We start from the raw sequence: 15,247 nt of genomic DNA on the forward strand, positions 1-15,247 counted from the left end.
TATACATCATATGACTCCTATAGCGAACATTTTCCGTTCGCCAACCCTTGCAGCTGAACAGGTCCGCCTAGGAAACAACTCCTCGATCAAGATTCAAGCTCAAGGTTGCATCAGTTTTGCCACTAATGAGAGTCCGGATCTGGCTTCGCTAGATAATGTATATCATCTTCCTCAGCTTGGGGTGAACTTGTTATTTGTTCAGCAACTTTGCCGGTTGGGACGAGCAGTCTTCTTTACAGCGACCGCAATCGAGGTCCTCGACTCCCAGACTGATTTAGTAATTGCTCGCGGTGAGGCACAACTTAATGGCCTATACCACATGACACATTTTCTAACCGAGTCAACCACTGCGGACTCCGTGTTCCATAACTTCCAAGCCTTAGCCACATCTCAAGAGCCTACAAACAATGAGCGCCTTTGGCATTTTCGCTAAGGGCATCTTGGTTATGACTCTCTTTATGAGTTGTCACACCGTGAGCTAGTTAAGGGCCTTCCACGCCTAAAGCTAGCTCGAGATGTCTGTAAAGCATGTCAGCTCGGGAAGCAGCATCATACCCCATTCCCTTAGCAAACCTCACATCATGCAGAGGCACCTCTTAGATTGATTCATGTTGATCTTTGTGGCCCGACATCCACTGCTGCCTTGAACAGCGTGTTGTACTTCTTTTTTATAGTGGATTATCATTCCAAATACATATGGGTGTATTTTCTCAAGCATAAGTTAAATGCTTTCACATATTTTTATGCTTGGGTGTTGTTGGTTCATAACCAGACTGGTAGTCGTATCGGTTGCATGAGGAGTGATAGCGGTGGTGAGTTCATCTCCCATGAGTTTTTCGAGTTTCTACAGAAGCATGGCATCTCCCGCCAACTCACCTCTACCAACTCCCCTTCTCGAAATGGAATCGTAGAGCGTAGGAACCGGACAATCATGGAAATGGCACGCTCTATGCTATTCGCAACAGAGCTTCCTAAGCGCCTTTGGGTTGAGGCTGATAACACTTCGGTGTACATCCTCAACCAGTGCCCGACTACTGCTCTTCCTCAGAAGACCCCGTATGAGGCATTTTTTGGCTCTCAGCCTATTATTTTCCACTTCAGAGTCTTCGGATGTCATGCGTACACACGCACGCCTGATACCAAGATAGAAAAGCTCACTCCCTAAGCTGATCTCCTTATTTTTGTGGGATATTCCTCTGAAGTCAAAGCTATCGTTTGTTTGATCCTCGAATAAACAAGGTGATCGTTAGGCGAGATGTCGTCTTTGACAAGAGGGATATCGTGCAGTCCTCTGCACCGGATTCCAATCCAATTCCTTCTTCCACATCATCAGAGATCATACCTACTAAGCATGGTCTACTTCCCGCTCCTAGCATTTCTGCAGATTCTTCTGCTCCCATGCCCCCTCCTCGAGGCCCGTTGCCTCGCTGGTATCAACAAACCATACGGGATTTGGGAATCCTATCACTGGATTCCAATCTGGAGGGACCTAGAAGATCTACCCGGATTGCGCCTCAGACATCATTTGCGTCATCGTTTACAACTAATTATATAGCGCATTCTGAACCGGATACATGGCAGGAGGCTCTTCAACACCCTCAATGGCAAGAGGCCATGGAGAAGGAGCTAGAGAGTATTGACCGAAATGAGACTTGGACATTGGTGGATTGTCCAAGCCACAAGTAAGTCATCGTGACAAAGTGGATTTTAAGGACCAAGCTAAAAGCTTATGGTACTTTAGACAAGTACAAGGCTCACCTTGTCATGCAAGGGTTTTGACAAAAGCATGGCATTGATTATGAAGAGACCTTCGTCCCTACTGTGCAGTTGACTTTCTTTCAGTTGCTACTCGCGCTAGCCGCTCACCACGGTTGGCGATACATCAAATGGATGTCAAGAGTGCCTTCTTGAACGATTTCTTGGAGAAGAAAATCTATATGGAGCAACCACCGGGCTTTTCTTCAGGAAACCCTAGGGATACGGTATTCCGCTTGAATAAAGCTCTTTATGGGCTAAAGCAAGCGGCGTGGTCTTGGTTCCATAGGATGGATGAGTTTTTGCAAACTCACAAATACCATTCTACCACTTATGACCCGAACTTATATATTTGATCTACTGCAAGGGGGTTAGCTATATCTTGCTATACGTTGATGATTTACTCATCACAGGCTCAGATTCTGCAGTCATAGCGGAAATCAAGGCTACGCTTAAAGCTACATTTGAGATGACAAACCTTGGTTTGTTGTCCTATTTCTTGGGGATGGAGATAGTTCGTTCTAGGGGCTGTATTTTTGTGTCACAACAGAAGTCCGCACTTCAGCTCGTGGAACAGTACACTCCGGATCAGACACGGCTAGTGGCCACGTCTCTAGATCCTACTGTCCACTTGTTGAAGGATACCCTAGGGCAACCCTTCGATGAACATACCTATCGTTGTGTTATAGGAAAACTTTTTTGGTCAATTCACACTAGGCCAGATTTAGCTTACTCAGTTAGAATACTCAATCAATATTTCACAGCACCTAGGATATCACATTGAATTACATGTCTTCGTGTGTTGCGTTATTTGCAGTGTACTTATTCTTATGGCCTGACATATGGTTCTGGTTTATGTTTGCAAGGATACTCTGATTTTGATTAGATAGGAGATCCTAATACATGGTGTTCCCATGGCGGCTACCTCTTTACCTTGGGCATAGATCCCATTTCTCGGTCCAGCCGTAAGCAGGGGACAATGGCGGCTTCCACATCCGAGGCTGAGTATCGGACTCTCTTTGATAGCACCACCGAGACCATCTATCTTAGAAGTTTACTGACAGAGCTTCACTTTCCATGTGACTCTCTCGCAATTGTCTACTGCGACATCCAGAGTGTCATTGCCCTAGCGTGCAATCCGATCATCACACCACAGACACGGTATGTGGGAGTCCACTTCCACTTTTCCAGAGAGCAGGTTGAGCTAGGCACTATTCACCTAGAGTTTGTGCCATCATCACATAATTTTGCAGGTATCTTGACCAAAGCGGTCAACCGACCGGTTCTTTAGTACCTGCTACCCAGGATCAGCTTGAGTACACCCTCCTTTACTTCTTCAGCTTGACAAGGAGAGGATGCTTCCCTCTTGCTTTCCCTTCCAATTTGAGAGGGAGCGGCTTCTACTCTTGATAGTGATAGTGATGATGCTTACATTTTTTTTTAAACATTACATTCATTTATTCTTTTGTATTATATTATGCACATTTGTAACTTCATCCACACTGTCAGGATGACATGATTGTAAAAGGGCACTTGGACTGTCCTAGTGGCACCGTTGCATAGTATATTGCATGAGCATGATATCTTGCATCTCGCTTTGCATTACCCCATGCATTGGCATTCTGTTCACGTAAACATGCATCTATGCGCATTTATCCCTTTTCAATCGTTTGGAGTGATTGACTCTAGGATCCATCATATTCGTGGCATTGCACATGGCAGTCTCCAAGGCAATCTTTCCCAGCTTGCTTTGCTTGTCTTGCTTGCTTGACATATTTACTATACACACCCCTTAGCCATTTTCTTCGTCATGGACACCCAATAATGGTAGGGATAGTATGCTTGTTTTGTAAAGGTCTTGGATCTGACCATCCCTTATCACTCTCCGTTTGAGGCACAGATACTCAATAGGACGAAACCTCATTTGAAACCCTCACTTAATGCTTAATCTATCAAATAAAAAGCCCTTTTAAAAAAACATTTTAAAAAAATCCATAGCTAATTCCATCCGCCTTTGTAGGGCTTGGTAGGCCACTTGGCAGCCAACGTACACCCTTTGTCCGATGCCTTATCCTCTCTGGGGTGATCACTTGGGCTCCCTTGGTAAGATAACCATCGCCTCTGTAGTCTTAGTAGGCCACTGGGCAGCTGACGCGCACCCTTTGTCTGATACTCTGGCAGCTTTGGGGTGGGACGCCTTGGGGTAAAAGATAATCCAAGAAAGGGCTTGGCTGGCCTCTATTCTCGTGGCACCGTAGTTGGGCCTAAGAGGGGGTGTTGAGCTAAAAATGCATTAGCTTTACTTAAACAACCCCAAAACATGCTTAATTAATGAAGAAACCTTGTTCATTTAAAAGAAAAGTGATCCTAGAGAGTTTCTGTGTCCCATAAGCACAAGCCCATTTGGGAGGGCCCAAACTTTTTATAAATACATATGCTGCCCTCCATTCAGCCCTTAATCCCGTTTTTGTAGATTTCAGGTGTTTCAGCTTGCTGCCCACACCCCGTTCGCGAAGGAGATCTCAGCCGAAGCTGTCCATTGCTGTCTCCATCAATTGGCGCCTGATTTCCAGCCCTCTTCACACAGTTTGGAGCTAATTCCAGCCAGGTAACTGTTGTTCCTATGTAGACCTGCTGCCGTATAGCCTACATATCATCACAATCCTTCTGCCTGCGTTTTTAGTCTTTCTCTCTCTACAGTCTGTCTTGCCTACTTTTTTAGTCTTTCTCTCACCTATTGCCTGCGTGTTTAGTCTTTCTCTCTCCTACAGGCTGTCTTGCCTGCATTTTTAGTCTTTCTCTCTCCTCACTGCTATCTGCATCCGATCCAACTTCTCACTACTGTGTTTGCCGGTGTTCGACATCTAGAGGCTGCCTTTCTGCGATTCGGGATCCGTTCAGAGTACGATACACTCTCCAACTCATTACCTCTGCCTTAATCCTTGAGATACAGGAGTTCGAGGTACAGTATTCATTCACTGCATAGTGTGTTTGTTGCATGAGCATCGTATATTCAATAGTCATATCACTTCATTTATTCACTGTGTTCAAACTTCATTGTCTCTAAGTTACACTAACCCTAACTATGTTCTTTTATCAGTCTGTGCTGTCGTACGGTTTCTGTTTATGTTTCTGTGTTAGGGAATTTATTTATAAGAACCCCATTGTTAATCAACTTTTTATTTAATAAAGCTAAAGAAATAACGAAAGGAGCGTCAATTTTGTGGCCACTCGGGTGTGCATTGTCTAAGATCAGTAGGTAAATTTCTATTTTCAGATTTGCATTAATTGTTTGCTACTGTAATTAAGTTGTAATCTGGGATTTACCACCCATCCACGGAAGGACGGCTAGTTACATTCTTCGATTACCAGGATACCACTCAATCTCTTGATTTGGTGAGCCCAAGGCACCGACTAAAAGCCAAAGCTTTGTGCTAGTGCTGATTTTTACTCTCAGCTAAGAAATTACAGCAGTATGTCTTCATACAATGAGATGGACTCAAGCAATGATGACGCCTCTGAGTATGAACGTTCGGATGGGAATGAAGGAAATGCAATGTCTGACCTTGGACAAGGCTCAGACCATGGACAGCAAGCTGAAAATGTTGCTGTTGGGCAAGATGCACGGCCTTCAAGGCATAAGGATGCTGATGACTAGCAAAGTGAAGAGGAATTTGATGACCAATTTAAGAATCCGATGAGGACAACAGCAAATCTCTTTGCTGAATTGGCAAAGGATCCTCAATTTTCCCAATTTTTGAATGCTCCAAAGAAGAATAGCAAAGACAAGAAGAAGAAGACGACTTCTATGCCTTCGGGACAGCAAGATACACCGAAGATAATGCCAAACCCTTCATTTGAAGCTCCCAAAGATGCTAATAAAATAACACAATTGGTACCTACGAGGCAAGAAATGCAAATGCAAGGCCATCACGGAAGTGCCAATCCAATGGATTTTGGACAGCCGAACATGCATGCTATGATGGGCCAGCCAAGATATTTTGGTGGAAGCACGATTTTTCATGCTATGGTTGGACAAGGACCGCATACGGGAATGTATGGCACAAATCCCTATGGTATACAGCAGCCAAATGCATGGTGTGTAAGGCCCAATGTATTTGCGTATGGCTGGAAATATGCAAAACCCTATGTATGCTACTACAGCTTTCTCTCTGATCTCCCAACCATTTCACAGCCTTGCTCCGAAGATCTCAACATTTGGACCCTTGGAGGCTAAGAAATTGCAGATTTCTCTATTGTAAACCCTAATTTACAGCAAAAATTAGGGTTTAGCAACAGCCTCAGGAAGCGTGCCAAAAACCGAGGCCAAAAATTGGAAGCTCCAAGACTTGGATTTTTCAAGGCTGAAGGTGAATTCAGCTAAATTCAGGTGGAGAACTAGCCATCCATTGAATTTGGGGCATTTACATCGTCTATGAAGTGGGTGAAGGCCAATTAAGTGCCCGAATCAAGGGGCAAATCAAATTGAAGACTTGCTGGTCACTTTGGACAGCAAGGGGAGTTTGAATTACGAAGGGGATTTAGAGAATCCCATTGTAAATCAACTTTTTCTTCAATAAAGCTAAAGAAATACCGAAAAGGGCGCCATTTTTAGGGCCAATCGGGTGTACATTGTCCAAGATCAATAGGTAAATTTGTGTTTTCAGATTTGCATTAATTGTTTGCTGCTGTAATTAAGTTGTAATCTGGGATTTACCACCCATCCACGAAAGGTCAGTTGGTTACATGAATTTAGAGTTTCTTTGTGAAGAACTACAAAAAATCAGTCATTTACTGTTGTTGCCATGTCTCAACAGCCTATAGATGCTGTCATTTGCAGTTGATTGGTCTTCTCCTACCCTTGGTTGCCGCAAAAGTTCCTCCAATGGCTGCAAATCAAACCAACAGCATCTCCTTGCTCTCTCTTGCAAGCTGAATACCCTAAAAATGCCTCTCTCCAACCTCTAAAGATGTTTTTCAGTCTTGCATAGGCATTTTTGACAAGTGGCAGCCTTCCCAAATGGTTTTTCCCGCATTATCCATAATTAAATATTAATTTTCAGTCTTTAAATACTGAAATTTAATTTAATAATTATTTCAGTACCTTGAAAAATAATCTGGCTGGCCAATAATTAAATTGGCTAGGCAACTTCCATTCCCGAGTGTCTCAACACCATCTATGACCATCAGATTGGCATTAGGCACCATTAAACGCCACTTCTCTAGTGTCACCAACTAACACTTATGGCCAAATGAATGACCTAGGCCAACAACTGGCACCAGATACCACCAAGTACTTGTGCAGCATAGCTTAGAGCAACTTTTGCGTTTGACATCTCATAATTTCCTTGGGTCCCAAGCTTGTAAAATTTACTCTAACCCCAATTACAACTCACATGTGCAACATTTACTTAACCGTGTGATTAAAAATTAATCCACATATTAAGTGAGGTTTCAAAAATACATGTCCTCATGACAAGATCTCCCTGATTTTCTAATTTTTCAGCTTGCTACCTATTGGCACAGTCCTTGCAATGTGACCCTCCCATTCACAAATGAAATATATCTCCCTGATTTTCTGATTTTTCAGCTTGCTACCTAAATGACTGATTTTCTTCAGTTCTTTGCATCTGCAAACTGTTGTGTAAGGGCATCAGCTGCATTTGACTGATTTTCAGCTATTCTTCGCGACAAAACTCTGAATTTTCTCTCTCTATAGCTTTCCCTCTCATCTCCTAGCCATTTCACAGCCTTGCTCCAAAGATCTCAGCATTTGGACCCTTGGAGATTGAGAAATTGCAAATTTCTCTGCTGTAAACCCTAATTACCAACAAAAATTAGGGTTTAGCAACAGCCTTGGGAAGTGTGCCAGAAATTGAAAGCTCCAAGACTTGGATTCAATAAGACTGAAGGTGAATTTCAGCTGAATTCAGATGGAGGACTAGCCATGCATTGAATTTGGGGCATTTTCATCGTCTATGAAGTGGGTGAAGGCCAATTGAGTGCCCGAATCAAGGGGCAAAATAGATTGAAGACTTGCTGGTCACTTTGGACAGTAAGGGAAGTTGAAATACCGAAAGGGATTGGGAAAATCCCATTGTAAATCAACTTTTTCTTCAATCCCTAAAATTTGCCTACTACTTGCTCCAAACTGCATTTAATGCACTCACCTATTGCCAAGCACCTCCAAAATGCTGTCACCTAATCAATAATGTTGTTGTCAACCCCTAGAAGGTCTCCTTGCTATCTCCTGCCTGCTAAGGCCCCTAGGTGGTTGTCTTCTACAGTAAATTGTTATTCTCTGATCAGAAAATAGACCACCAACTCCTCTCTCTCTCTCTCTCTCTCTCTCTCTCTCTCTCTCTCTCTCTCAAGCTGTAAACTGACTGAACGGCTGAGACCCAACCTCCAAAAATGTTTTCTCAATTTGTATGGGCATCTTTGCCAAGTGGCAACCTTGTAAACCCATTTTTCAACATTATCCAACCATCTAATTAATTTTCAAAATTAAATAATCTTGAAAAATAATTTCAGTCCTTTCGACCCTACCCAGAATTAAATGCAACCATAGATAATTAAATTGCCTAGGCTATTTGCAACCTGGAGTGATCCCCAACCTCTGTTGACCCTTAGACTGGCATTAATTAATTAGTTAATGCTAGTCCCTAGTGTCACCACTAACACTTATTGACCAAACAACTGTCCTACAGTCAACTAACACCAATTGACCACCAAAACCCATTTAGTAAAATTTATCACAGCTTTTGCCTTTGAAACCCACTGCGCCCTCAGGGTCCTTGACCTACTACCATGAAATAACTGCCATGCGCATCACATGTGCTAAACATCGATTAATATCTTAATCAAATGTTATCACCAAGATTAGAGTATCTCAAAATTTAACGTCCTCGTGATACCTTCACCCCCTTCTTTTCCTTCCTTCTTTCCTTCCTTCTTCTGCTTCTTTCTTTTCCTCTATTTTCTTTTTCTTCCTCTTCTTCTTCTTCTTGCTCCTCCCCCTCCTCATTGTCCATGGTGTATCATGTATGCCTAGTGCTCATATGTCTTTTGAGTTTTCAAATATCTATGTAAATTGCAGCCCTGTTACTCCCTGAATGCTCATTGTTTGTAACTCAATATTTGATGTTCTACAATCTTGTAATAATCATGTATGGTGTAACATGTTCACGTGACAAGAAGGTTTGAAGTTTTATGTGAAATTTGAGTAAACGGTGTTGTGTGCATTCATACATTAAAGTGTCTATGCATGGATTCAATGCCAAAATCGAAAATTCTGTCCTCGTTTCCAACATTGGCTGAAACTCTATTTTTTGCTGTTTCCATTTCTCCCATTTCTGAAACGCAGTGTCACCAGAAATTTTTCAGACTTCCATGTGGCATACACATATGAATATGAGAAGATGATTGGAGAATAATTCGAATCCCAAGCCTGAATTTTCTTTGACTTCTCAAGAAAAATCAGAGCATTGCCAAAGTATGATCGGCATGCATCATATGCGGCCTGTAATCATATGAATATGATATGCAAAGTTGCCAATCACAGTCAACATAGCCAAATTTCACTGTCTGTCTGCCTGCATGTCCCTATCAAACTACTGTTAACCTCTCCCTGACCCATGAACAGTCTGACCCTGCATGTCATTGTCATCCACCACATCCTTGACCTCTCTAGCTCCATCCTGTTCAACACTCCAGCACATACTTTGTCCTTCACCTTTAATGCACACCCGGTGGCTTATTGTTATATTAACATGACTGTGTATCTAGATAAGTACAATTTTAATGCAGAAAATTGCAATCGGCAAGACTTTGTGCAGTAATGTTGTTGCTTTCTGCTAGTAGAGAACAGAGTTTGCAATGATGCAAAACACATGGGTGTTTATTTGCTTTTGGTATCTAGTCTAGCTATTTTCAGCTGACTTGATGCTTCAATGATGCCATCCCAGTGTAAGTTTGCTCGCTTTAATACGCCCAGTTGTCGTAGGTAGCTTTGCAATTTCATCTTGGCCTAACCTTGCCAATATTTGCACGATACAGGAGGCTACCCTACTTTAAGGGAAAAGTCATCCACTTACAACCACTCTGATCAAAATTGACTAATAGTATGGGAAGCTTTGGTCAAACTTGTGGATTAAAATACACCCATGCAAATCACATGCATGGATAGAAAAACAATAAGAATTAATGAGTGTGTTCATCATGCAGCAAACTCAATAGAAATGTGACATTCTGTGTAAAGAAAGTAGTGAAAGGTTAAAACTGGACCATATACTCAACCTGTATGATAAGCATCCTGACTCCCTTCTTCCAGATCAAAACGATGCCAACCCTCCAGATTGTTGATAAGCAATGTGCTATTTCTAGCCACAGTGACTTCACTGGTCCATTCTGCAACACTGCTCTCAAAGACTTGATTGTGTTCCTGCAAGCTAACAAGCAGTGTTAAGGTTCACAATAAGCATATTTGTTAAAAACTTGAGCCCATCAAAGAACAATGGCATATCCCACTTCTTCTTCCAAAATGGTGTTATGCATTCCAACTAAGAAATTGACATATAATTCACTTTCCAAACAAACTCCAAGTCCAAAGCATGAGCTAAAGAGAATTTAGGCAGAACAGAAAGTCTGGTTCTCTTACAGGTGATGCAAACAGCTCCTTGTCTTTGCTATCCAGACCAATGTCACAATCTAGAACACAGCTCCCAACCATGTTTGAAGGACTCATAGTATCATTATCACCCTTTGCTACCACTGTGACATAATATGAACTGCCAGCTGCTAATCCCCCTGAAAATTTTGTCTCAACCCCATCTGTTACCCCACATGAAAGTTCACCTGACTTATCACCATCACCTGGAGGCTCAGGAACCTTAACATTCTCCAAGGCTGAGCTTCTGTCAGAAGAGTTAGGACACAAGTCAGTTTCTTGATTACCTTCCTCAATCCTTGTGACCCCATTGGCTTGCAATTCTGACTTCACTGACCCAATATCATCAGTTGCTTGATCATAAAGGTTTGCATCTCCTGGACTAGCAAGGCTGGTAGAAGGGTCTGTATCAAATCCAGAAGTGGCTCCACCATTACCATTTTCATTAGCCTTGTCGGCACTAAGATGAACTGAGCTAACTGGTGTTGACTCTTGTAACACCATGACATCGAAACTTGTGGGCCCATTGACGAGCAATTCTGACCTTAACAACCTGATATCCTCAAGCGCTTGATCATAAAGGTTTGCGCTTCTTGGACTTACAGGACTGGAAGAAGGATCTGTGTCAACTCCAGAAACGGCTCCAGCAGTACTGACTTCATCTGCCTTGTTCATCAGGTTTGCACCTCCTGGACTAATGAGACTTCCTGGACTTACAGGACTGGAAGAAGGATCTGTGCCAAATCCAGAAGTGGCTCCAGCATTACTGATTTCATCTGCCTTGCAGATACTAAGATGAACTAAACCAACTGGTGCTGAATCTTGTAATGCTGTAACATCAAGACAAGTTTCTGAAGTCAGCAAACAGCCTTGTGATTCAGCAACAAATTCCTCAAGCCTGATAATTGCCATTCTGTCTAGACAGATTTCTTGCTCTACCCATATTAATAAGAAAACCTAGAGATCTCTTCCTCCCTCTTGCTCAAAAAACAAAAGAGAACACTGGCAATGTCGAACCTGAAGTGTTTCCAAGCTCGTGTAACACCAATAATTTTTCATCATTTGTATTTGAAACAGATTCTTGCATTTGGTTTGACACGAGGGCATTGACTTGATTCCCAGACATGTCGTCCTTGCTGGTTCTTCTGGCCAATTCTTCTGTCGGAGGGTCTTGATAATCTGGGCCAACTGAATGTGCAGGGTCCACTTCATGTCTTGTCAGTTCTTCAAATGTTGGAGGCAAATCGTTCAACTTATCTGCTACATTAGCTTCATGCGTCTGAGCGGATTCAGAAGCTGAAGAGGAATTTTCCATCCAGGAGAACAGATAAAACCTCTATGTGATCAACAGTAGTGGTTCACGCAAGCAGGCGACAGATTGCGAAGGCTTAAAGGTCAAGGCAAACGATCGGGAGAAGTGAAGAGGGAATAAAAGGCGAAAGCAAACTACCAGCGATAAGTTTGAGGAGCATGAAAGCACCTATCATGTATGGACAGGCTTTCCTGTCCAAAGCCGTAGCTCGGAAGCCAAGTTCAGTGCAGTTTAATTCTTGTCTAAACCCTAGATTAGGTCGACTTCAGATAGGGACCACTGCTGCATCTATTGATTTGTCGGCCGAACGTTGCAATTACTGTCGGCAGCAACCAAATTTAGCTACCAAAGCTTCAAAAGGACGGCGACCCCTCGCCAAATTCCCCCCTTCTACTATCCTAATTCTTATTTTTCTCCCTCGCTTCGCCATTGCATGCTAAAAATTTCGCTAATAAATCTTTTTTAAGACGGCGTTCCCTGTCTGTCTTGTCCCCTTCTTCAACCTTGGTTCCTGCTTTAATCCCTCGCCACCACTACAGGCTTCACCATTGCATCCGAAAAGCCTCCCTCCTCCAACTACTGGGGCCTTGAGACCTTTCGGCCGCAGCCATTGCTATCACCTCACACGGTCCAAAGCTTCAAACACCGCCTCAAAAAAATGGCTGCTCATCAACAAACCTCTTAAAAGGCCCTGTATGTCCCCGCAAATCTTTCGCCTGCACGTCTGCAAAACGTCATCTGCTGCGTGTAATCTACTTCTCCTCCTGAGACCCGTCAAGCATTTTGCAATCTGCTGCATGTAATAAATTTCTTCTCCTAGCGCGCTCCAAGCTGGCTTCACTTCAAACGCCGCCTCGAAAATTGGTTTCTCGTCTGCAAACCTCTCAAAAGGCCATATTTGTCGCTGCAAAAATTTTGACTGAACGTCTGCAAAATGTAATCTGCTGCCTGTAATCTATTGGTAAAAACTCCTCCTGAAGCGCCTCAAACTGACTTAACTGTTCAAAGCGCTAACCTTGAAGCGAGCAAGCTCGCCTTGAGATGGAAGATGAAGCTTCAGCCTGCAAGCCTCAAGGTCTATGACTGTATGTGCGCTTCTTGGAAGATGAAGCTTCAGCCTGCAAGCCTCAGGGCCTATGACTGTATGTACGCTTCTTGTTCCACGTGCAATGGACGTGTTATAAGAGGACACAGATACAGAGAGGGAACTGAGAGGCAATGATGGTCTGTGCAGTGCAATCATTAGGGGCGGAGAGAGAGAGAAAGAGAGAGAGAGAGAGAGAGGGAGAGTCTAGACTCTAGACTGTAGATAGTAGAGAGCAACGAGCATGGTGTTTTTGTCTGCTTCTGTTCATTTGGCTACACAGAATTTAAGGCACCAACAGAGGCTTAGGTGCCAGTGGCTGGTTTTTTCTTCGAAGGGAGTAAAGAAGAAGAAGATGATGATGATGATGATGGTGACGACGTGCTTTCTTGCTCGCAGAACGAAAGACTTCTGAGGATTCTTATTTGTTCGTTCCTCTCCCCCCGGAGCCTTTTCCTGTACTGCAAATTTTCTATGTACAAAGTTTCTGCAGTGAGTAGAAAGGTCGCCCGAGTTTGTATCTGCAACCTTTGTAAAACCTTTCGAAAGCACCGAATCTTTGCCAAAGTGACAAATCGGTACTATCTACGCTATACTATATCTAAGGGAAAAGTTACCATGATGGTTATCTATCGTCATGGAGATGTCATGTTTTTATGCAGAAATATTTGTCTATCCCCCCCTAAACAGGGAACGCTTACTCAAAGGTCTCAAATCTATACTAAATCTTAACCCATCTTGGACAATTAGCCCTAGGTGTCATAAAACTAGATACTTTGTGTTGTTAAGATCAATTATTAATTTGCAAGGATAGGTATTAGGGAGTAGAGCTCTTTTGCGATTGCATGAACCAACAAGTACTTTCGATACCAATTTTTCTTGTTCGATATCATTGAAATTGGCGTTGCTATCAATGATTAATCTGCAAGGATAGGGAGTAGAGCTTATTTGGAGTTGCTTGAATGAACCAAGTACTTTTGATAACAATCTTTCTTGCTCGCTTGATATCATTGAAATTCATGTTGGTATGGACTAAAAAAAACATTGAATGGTTGTGTGCTATACGATGTGTATGATGGAGACTTGGCAAAATTCTCTCCAAGATTTATAAAATTGGGAGCCATGCCCTCCCTCGTACTTCAAATTGCACACCATCCTAATAAATATGCTTCAACTTCAAGTAGAAGTTCACATACTTAGGGCCATGCCACATGTAAACTTGCTATACTTTCTCGAAGTACAATAAGTAAAGGAAAGTGCATGTGGCACCTTTTTCCAACCATCCTACTTACTATAAAAGGGGATTACTTTACTTGCAAGACATTAGAAGAGTCTAGTCATTAGTTGTGTGTGGCATGACCCTTACCATTTTTTGTCATCATGTGCATCTATGCTATTGTGCTTAGTTCCTTAGACCTCTGTTCTCTTACTTAGAACAAATGAGTACTTGTGATGTCAATATTTTTATTGATGTTGTTGTGGATGGTTTTGCTACAAGCAAACAAGGATGAATGGTTACATCACTTGGAAAAATTAATGGAAAGATAAAATGTGAGCTTTCTCACTACATGGACATTTATGCTTTGACCATGACACAACTATATGATGTCTCCATTCCACACTCTGTCACTTATTGAGGATTAAGATGATATGGACTTCAACTACTTATTGAGTAGACCAATATTGTGGAATTTCAAACCCTTCCTCCCTCCTCCTCCTCCTCCTCCTCCTCCTCTCTCTCTCTCTTTGTATATATATATATATATATATATATATATATATATATATATATATATATATATATATATATCTCTCTCTCTCTCTCTCTCTCTCTCTCTCTCTCTCTCTCTCTCTCTCTCTCTCTCTCTCTCTCTCTCTCTCTCTCTCTCTCTCTCTCTCTCTCTCTCTCTCTCTCTCTCTCTCGTCGATTATTTACAGTAGTAAGAAGGGATGTCAATTGGTAGAAACAAGTGTAAATTTTATTGTCTCAATACATTTGCTAAAGAGAGAGACAGTGTGTGAGAAAGAGACTAAGGAGGAGAGGAGAAGAATAAATGTGTGCACACACTTCTAGTAACTTAGTTTGGAATCCATGGATGAGAATGTCATACAAGACTACATGTGCTCATCTCTTTGGACCATAACTCATTAAGTGTTCCACCTCATTAGTTGTCACCCCAAGTGCATGTTTCTAAGCATGAACTCTCATCGTGCATCTATGTGTGTGTGTTTTCAATAAGCTTCACTAAATAAATAAAAGTAAATAGATTGTTGATTTTTAGACCACATGATAAGTAGAAAATGTAAATAAAAAATTTGAACTACAAATAGGTTGGCAAGAGCCATCCTTCATTGGTGGAGTTTGCATAGGAGCTTTGTAGTGGATTGCGCAAGGCGAGGGGGGCACACTTATTTTTTTAATTAAACA

The 15,247-nt window shown here is 42.2% G+C and overlaps 1 protein-coding gene across 1 annotated transcript in view; it reads right to left on the bottom strand.

Annotated features, from left to right (window-relative positions):
* Positions 1-13,317, bottom strand: part of LOC148009959 (uncharacterized) — a 63,215-nt gene extending 49,898 nt beyond the window's left edge. The window contains exons 1-3 of the mRNA XM_087672500.1: positions 11,441-13,317; positions 10,415-11,253; positions 10,054-10,198 (exon numbers count right to left, since the gene is read on the bottom strand). Coding sequence (XP_087528626.1) covers positions 10,054-10,198; positions 10,415-11,253; positions 11,441-11,738 — 1,282 coding nt within the window. The 5' untranslated portion in view covers positions 11,739-13,317. The remainder of the gene's footprint in view (positions 1-10,053; positions 10,199-10,414; positions 11,254-11,440) is intronic.
* Between the last annotated feature and the right edge of the window lie 1,930 nt (positions 13,318-15,247).

The sequence above is a fragment of the Lygodium microphyllum genome, chromosome 30, assembly GCF_053477565.2.
Source record: "Lygodium microphyllum isolate KBCC chromosome 30, Lygodium_microphyllum_v1.1.10, whole genome shotgun sequence".
NCBI classification, from domain to species: Eukaryota; Viridiplantae; Streptophyta; class Polypodiopsida; order Schizaeales; family Lygodiaceae; genus Lygodium; species Lygodium microphyllum.